Source organism: Rhinolophus sinicus, chromosome X (assembly GCF_036562045.2).
Source record: "Rhinolophus sinicus isolate RSC01 chromosome X, ASM3656204v1, whole genome shotgun sequence".
Classification (NCBI taxonomy): domain Eukaryota; kingdom Metazoa; phylum Chordata; class Mammalia; order Chiroptera; family Rhinolophidae; genus Rhinolophus; species Rhinolophus sinicus.
The window spans coordinates 38,873,149-38,880,854 of record NC_133768.1 but is presented as its reverse complement, the minus strand read 5'-3'; the positions used below and the strand labels follow the sequence as shown (position 1 = coordinate 38,880,854).

Sequence of the window (7,706 nt, the reverse complement as noted above, 5' to 3'; positions counted from 1 at the left end):
TTGCTCACTCACCTGTGTAACCATGGCCTGAGGATTCCTCCTCTAGTACCCACAGCTCTTCTCCTCGCTCCAACTTGAAGATCATCTCCGGTTTGGCCACGCAGAGGCCTGTTAATGGGAAATGGCACAGGACGTGGGCCAAGTTGTCTGAGCTTTAGGGCCTCTGATGGAGGAGAAAGGTGCATCTTCATGAGCTGCACAAGGAAGGGGGCCCATTTAAACCTTTCATCGGGGGAAGTGACAACAAACATACCCTTCCTGGTGCCCCAAACTGATCAATCATCTGTGACCTTGAATCTAAAACTAAAGTATCATTAAACCCTAGAAAGGGTGTACACGTTACAGCAATCAAGAAAGGAAACACATGCAAGCAGGAGTTACATAGACAACAATCCTCACCCACAGACGCCAAGTTGCTGTAGTTCTCCAGCATCACATCCTTGTGCATGGTCCTCTGAGCAGGGTCCAGTCTGTGCCACTCCTGTCGGGTAAAATCCACAGCCACATCCTCGAATGACACAGATTCCTGTAACAACAATCTGCAATGATCAGAATGGGACGCATGGAAAAGACGTGTGGGGACTGTCTTTCAACAGAGAACTATGGGGAAGTAATAAGAAAAACTACATCAGACACCTGGCTTTGTCTTGTTGGATATTACACTTTGCAGTGGGGAAACCCAGAACAGGCCTGCTTCTGTGTTACTTTATCAATTCATGAAGAAAAGACGACGTCCTTCTGAGTTAAAACACTGTGTGCCTGGACCTGTCCCTGTTGCTGGGGAACAAAAAGGAAAAAGATGGAGTGCCTGCTCTCAAGGAGCTCACATCCCAGTAAGGTTACCTGTATATGAACACAGCCTTGTGATGAGGTGCTACAGGAGCTTTGCTGGATGTGGGGACATCGGTACAGGGTGCAATGGGCTTTCACAAGGGAGGGAACCAGATTCCACTTTGGGTTATCAGGTTGAACTTCACTTGAAGAGATAGTGCTTTGAATTCATAAACAAGAATATCATTTCCCTCATGAATATGGAGCAATAGCACAAGAAAAGGCAGGAAGACACGAAACACACATGGTGAGTTAGAGAACCACATACAGTACAGTGTGACGGGAAAATGGTGCTTCAGGCTATGATAAGATACAGGTCTGTAGAGATGGTCAGGGGCTAGACAGTGAAGGGATTTTCAACTTTTGTTTCTATAGCTCATTAGTCTCTAAAATACTTGACTCCTTATACCATCAGGATATTTTATGACCTCCCCACAATATATTTATATTTATAAATTATACAGAAGTAGTGTCAAATGGGCGAAAGGGAGAGAATATTACTCCCAGGATAAGAGCATGAACAGCTGGGTTGAGGCTTGTGCCATATATTGATTAGCAAAACAGAAAAGACAATGGGTTGGCAGAAGGAGAAATTGAAATAAATCTTGGACCTGAGCTGGGATGTTTATGGCACATACCAATAGAGACGTCCAGCTGGCAGGTGATTCTGGAGCTCAGGAGAGAAGGCTAGGATAAGCCAAGGACTGGGAGCAATAGCATTTTAGCACTAGATGAAGCCACAAGAATAAACTAGACAACTAACAGATAACGGACCTTGAGAGAAGCACCAAGTACAGAGGCGGCGGGAACACCAATATGACATAAAGTGGGGGTGGGGGAAGCTCTGTGAGGCAGAGAAAATGGGAGAGATCCTTTTGTTCTGATACAGTCCTGCCCCAAAGTAAGCCCCAGTGCCCAAGCTGCAACCATGCAGCAGCAGGCACCTCAAACTCTAAGGGAGAAAAATCCTTTTCTTTGGCCAGAGGAATAGAGTGTGGGAAGGATCCCCACTGCGTTCTTTCTAACCTCCCACCACTTAGCCCCAAAGACAAACCGGCTTACAGAAAGTGAGTGCCAGAGTGGCGAGACTAAAGCCCCAACTGTCCAGCCAGAGGACCAAGAAGGGGGATCCCTGGGAGTAGCAGTGTGGGAAAGATTAACCTAATAATATAGCTTCAAACTATGTGAAGCAAAAATGAAAGGAGAAATGGGCAAATCTACAATTCTAGCTGCCAACTTTCAATACCTCTTAGTAATAAAAGTAACTAGTAAACAGAAAATCAACAAGGATATAGAAAAACTGAACACCACTTGGGCCCGCCCAGTGGCTCAGGCGGTTAGAGTTCCATGCTCCTAACTCCAAAGGCTGCCGGTTCGATTCCCACATGTGCCAGTGACCTCTCAACCACAAGGTTGCCGGCTCGATTCCTCGAGTCCCACAAGGGATGGTGGGCTCTGCCCCCTGCAACTAAGACTGAACATGGCACCTTGAGCTGAGCTGCCGCTGAGCTCCCAGATGGCTCAGTTGGTTAGACCGCAAGCTCTCAACCACAAGGTTGCCAGTTCGACCCGCAAAGGATGGTGGGCTGTGCCTCCTGCAACTGTACTTGGAGCTGAGCTCCGCCCTCCACAACTAGATCGAAGGACCACAACTTAGAGCTGATGGGCTCTGGAGAAACACACTGTTCCCCAATATTCCCCAATAAAAAGAAATATATATATATATATAATGATATAAAAGAACTAAACAACATAATCACTAATGTGGAACTTTCGGATATATATAGACAACACTGCACCCAGGTCATACAGAATATACTTTTTCTCAAGTGCACATGGAACATTCACAAAAATTGAGCATATACTAGGGCACAAAGAAAACAATCTCAGTAGGTTCCTTAAAATAAAAATATTACAGGCCAGCCCGGTGGCGCAGGCAGTTGGAGCTCCGTGCTCCTAACTCCAAAGGCTGCCGGTTAGATTCCCACATGGGCCAGTGGGCTCTCAACCACAAGGTTGCTGGTTTCACTCCTCGAGTCCCGCAAAGGATGGTGGGCTGCACCCACTACAACTCACAATGGCAACTGGACCTGGAGCTGAGCTGCACCCTCCACAACTAAGATTGAAAGGACAACAACTTGACTTGGAAAAAAATCCTGGAAGTACACACTGTTCCCCAGTAAAGTCCTGTTCCCCTTCCCTCACCAAAACAAAAACTTAAAAAAATAAAAAATAAAATAAAAATAAAAATATTACAAACAACACTGATCACAATCAATAAAGAAATTTGAAAATTAGAAATTGACAAGCTGATTATAAAATGCATATGGAGGGCCGGCCCGGTGGCTCAGGCGGTTAGAGCTCCGTGCTCCTAACTCCAAAGGGTGCCGGTTCGATTCCCACATGGGCCAGTGGGCTCTCAACCACAAGGTTGCCAGGTCAATCCCTCGAGTCCCGCAAGGGATGGTGGGCTGTGCCCCCTGCAACTAGCAACGGCAACTGGACCTGGAGCTGAGCTGCGCCCTCCACAACTAAGACTGAAAGAACAACAACTTGAAGCTGAACAGAACCCTCCACAACTAAGATTGAAAGGATAACAACTTGAATTGGGGGGGAAAAAAAAAAAAAAAAAGAAAAAGGGAAAAAGAGTTACATTACCTAATTTCGAGACTCATAAAAGTTATAGTTCTCAAGACAGTGTGGTATTTTTGTAAAGATATGTATGAGACAAAATAGTTTAGAAAGACCTACACATATATGGCCAATTGAAGTCTGACAAAGGTGTCAAAGATATTCAGTGGGGAAAGGATACTCTTTTAAATAAATGGATCTGGAACAATTGGATAGTCATAGCCAAAAAGACTTCAGAGTTCTGGAAGAATACTTACTGAACTGTTAAACCTAAGATGATCTCCAGAAGGCGAGATTATAAGGAATTTTCAAATTAAAAATTTTATGTTTCTGATCATTTAGTTAATGTAGTGTCTATCAGTTTTCTCCACTATAAAATTTCCAATTTTACCTATGTAATTAATGAGTAATCTGTGGGACATACCTTGAGACTACATAAATATTTTGTTCCTCATTAAACTTTCAACCAATAGCTTTGGCATCCACCAATGATTCTTGCTTGGCTCAATTATTATTACAATGGTTGCAAAACGGTTATTTTCCTAACTCTATCATTCTTTACACATTAGTAATTGTCATTAGACCTTAAGGAAGAGTTTTCCCTTCTTTCTTGTTCATTTATTTATTATGGACTCATGATTTTTCTTAGTCTCTAACCAGGGTCAACATCCATCTGGGGACCCAAGGCCATACGCACATGCGTGGGTAAAATGGCCGGGGATAGAGAAGAAAATTTTCTGGGACTCTTTGACACCAAAGAATAATGCACTGTGATTCCCAAATCTGTTGGTGAAGTCCTAACAGGGGCCACGGTTAGATTGGTAGGATATAGCAATGCAACAGCTGACAGAATTAAAGTGAGAGTTGGATGAAAATGGGAATGTTTGAATGGACTTTATGTGAAATGGTTACATCTCCTTCACCTAAATGTATTCCTGAGATGGATATTACGTCTAACTGGAGAACACTTCTCCAATCTAGTATTGTAAAACAGAAGGACTGTAAATTCACCCTTTCACCAGTGTTAATTGTGCATGATAAATGAGAATCTTTAGAATTGCCCAAGCCCATACATGTTATTTTGAAGCAGTATAGAATACATGGTGGACAAAAAGAGATTACCACTTTAATTAATGACATGTTAGATCCTGGAGTTCAGGTCCAACAATTTCTCTTAGAATAGCCCCGTGTGGCCCATGAAAAAGGAGGGTGGCTCAGGGAGACTAACGAGGCTTAAATAAATTAGTTTTGCCTGTAGCATCAGTAGTTCCTGATATGGTTCAACAATGAAAAAAATACAGGAAGCTAAAGGAGACTGGTTCTCAGCACTGATCTAGCAAATGCTTTGTTCTCTATCTCAATATTGGAAAACAGTCAACTGCAGTTTGCTTTCACGTGGGACGAATCCCAATTTACATTTCCTGTACCGCCACGGTGTGATGTGAATTCACCAGTTGTCATAATTCAACTGTCATAATTTGGTTAGAAGGGATTTGGACTTGATGCAGGTCCAAAGTATAGTAATACACTACATTGATGGTATCATGATAATATCAGAAACTGAAGCTCAAGCTAGGCTGACTTAAATGCAATAGTGACACACATGATCAATAGAGGCTAGGCGATAAATTCAACAAAAATCCAGGGGCCCACTCAAATGGTGAATTCGTAAGAATACCCTGTGCAGGAGCCACCCATGACACTCCAAACACAACAAAAAATGAATTGCTGTTGTTACCTACCTCTGGTACTAAGCAAGAAACAGCACCGGGTCAGGTTACTTGGATTATGCAGGATGCATATTCCACATCTACCGCTACTGCTACTGCTAGCTCCTCTTCATAAAACTACATGAAAGAAGGCCATATTTGAATAAGGCCCTGAAAAAAAGTAAGCTATGTCTGAACTGCAAAAAGCAATAGTTCTCTTGATGCCTTGAGCCCTTATGATCCACACTTAGGTATCATTTTCAAAGTGTGTGCAACTTGTACTAATGAAGATGTGAGCCTGGTAGGCTCATGACCAAAATGACCATGGTAACAGTGGAGGTTATGTACGGACTCAACAACATGGACTTTCTGTCACCAAGGGTGACCTGGCTACAGCCACAGCAGAGGGCCCATTGTGCCAGCAGCAAAGACCAACACTGATATGCCACCATTCCCCAGAGTGACCAGCCAGCTATCGGGTGGCAGGTTGATTCCACTGGACAGCTTCCATCACAGAAGGGGCAGCAAATTGTTCTTACAGGAATAGACAGTTACTCTGGGTATGGATTTGCCTTCCTTACGTACAATGCTTCCACCAAACCTATTATCTGCGGCCTTACAGAATGCCTTATCCACCATCACGGTATTCCACACTGCATTGCTTCTGATCAAGGAACTCACTTCACAACAAATGAAATGCAGCAATGGGTCCATGCTCATGAAATTCACTTGTCTTACCATGTTCCCCAACATCCTGAAGCAGCTGGCTTGACAGAATGGTGAAATGGCCTTCTGAAGACTGTTAGGCCTGTGGGACAAGATGGAGTTACTGCAGGTCCTGAAGCACGGGCTGCAGCAGGTCAGAGGCCACGGTGGCTTCCGCGACTATATACAAATCTTCTTCAGGGCAAATCCTGTTGGTACATTAGTGGGAGGAAGACCAATATGGAAACAAATACTATGAAGACAACAAACAGTTTTTTGGCTGTCACTGATGGGCTATACACATACCGTGTTTCCCTGAAAATAAGACGGGGTCTTATATTAATTTTTGCTCCAAAAGACGCATTAGGGCTTATGTTCAGGGGATGTCCTCCTGAAAAAGCATGCTAGGGCTTATTTTCTGGTTAGGTCTTATTTTCGGGGAAACATGGTAGTGTTTTCGGGGAAACATGGTAGGGTTTTCAGGGAAACATATCCCCTCTTCTCCGCAGGGGATATGTTCCAACACCCCCAGTGGATGCCTGAAACCATGAATAATACCAAATCCTATATGTACTGTTTTTTCCTATAATACATACCTATGATAAAGTTTGATTTATAAATTAGACACAATAAGAGTTAATAACAATAATAAAATAGAACAATTATAACAATATACTGTATGTAATCAAAGTTATGTGAATGTGGTCTCTCTCAACATATTGTACTGTACTCTCACCTTTTCATTCAGAGGAAGCACTTCACGACTTCTCTTTGGCATATCTGAATTGCCAGCACTTTGGGCCATTATTAAGTAAAATAAGGGTGAACTGAACACAAGTGTGATAACGATACTGGGATAGTTAATCTGATGGCTACTAAGTGACTAACGCGTGGAAGCACATACAGCGTGGAGACGTCTCAGGTGGGATGGAGCAAAACGGCAAGAGATTTCATCCCGCTGCTCAGAATGGTGCACAATTTATAACTTATGAATTGTTTACTGCTGGAATTTTCTCTTTTATATTTTCAGAGTGCTGTTGATGATAGGGAACTGAAACTGCAGAGAGGGAAATCGCGGATAAGGGGACACAACTGAAAAACCGAAATGAATGGCACAGACACATTCTGGGATGTGGATGGAAGCGTGTTGCCCCCTGAATGGCACTGTTGGCTTCACTTTATGTCCGATGACTCCTCCAACGACCAAACCACCTACTGCTCATAAATTCATTTGGACAAACCATAAATTCAATATGAGTGCCGCTCCAGAACAATATGTACCTTATTCCACCACCAGGAAGAAGATTCAGGAGTGGGTCCCACCTCAAAGTTCTTGTAAGCAAAGACAATGGAAAACAACTTAAACGTAAAATATGGGGTTTTTCATGTAATTGCACTTTTACTGCTTACTACCAACTTGATTAAAATTGTTTGATTAAGGAAAAAAAAAAGACTTGGTTACAGTGCCAGCTAGATGTTGCCGTGTTTCCCCGAAAATAAGACCTAGCTGGACAATCAGCTCTAATGCGTCTTTTGAAGCAAAAGTTAATATAAGACCCGGTCTTATTTTACTATAATGTAAGACTGGGTCATAACATAACATAACATAACATAACAACATAACATAACATAACATAACATAACATAACATAACACTGGGTCTTACATTAATTGTTGCAGAGCTGATTGCCCAGCTAGGTCCTATTTTCGGGGAAACATGGTAGTATCTTGCAGGACTGGAGCAATGTCCTCCAGGATGCTATACAGCCACTGAATCAGCATCTAATATATGGTGCTTCTTCTCCCATAGACAGGAGTCACGGGTCCAGA

General features: G+C 42.9%; 1 protein-coding gene and 1 pseudogene across 13 annotated transcripts in view; one reads left to right on the top strand and one right to left on the bottom strand.

The window, feature by feature from the left end:
* ZNF157 (zinc finger protein 157) overlaps positions 1-7,706 on the bottom strand; it is a 72,728-nt gene that overhangs the window by 14,182 nt on the left and 50,840 nt on the right. For 6 of the 13 annotated variants that reach the window (XM_074324021.1, XM_074324022.1, XM_074324020.1 and 3 more), the window contains 3 exons: positions 5,910-5,979; positions 400-526; positions 13-108 (listed from right to left, as the gene is read on the bottom strand). In XM_074324021.1, the coding sequence (XP_074180122.1) occupies positions 13-108; positions 400-526; positions 5,910-5,979 (293 nt within the window). Of the gene's footprint in view, positions 1-12; positions 195-399; positions 540-636; positions 778-5,204; positions 5,310-5,909; positions 6,086-7,706 lie in introns of all 13 variants that reach the window. The other 7 variants (XM_074324030.1, XM_074324031.1, XM_074324028.1 and 4 more) reach the window with 7 other exon arrangements.
* Positions 5,986-7,327, top strand: LOC109437481 (NADH dehydrogenase [ubiquinone] 1 alpha subcomplex subunit 12; annotated as a pseudogene).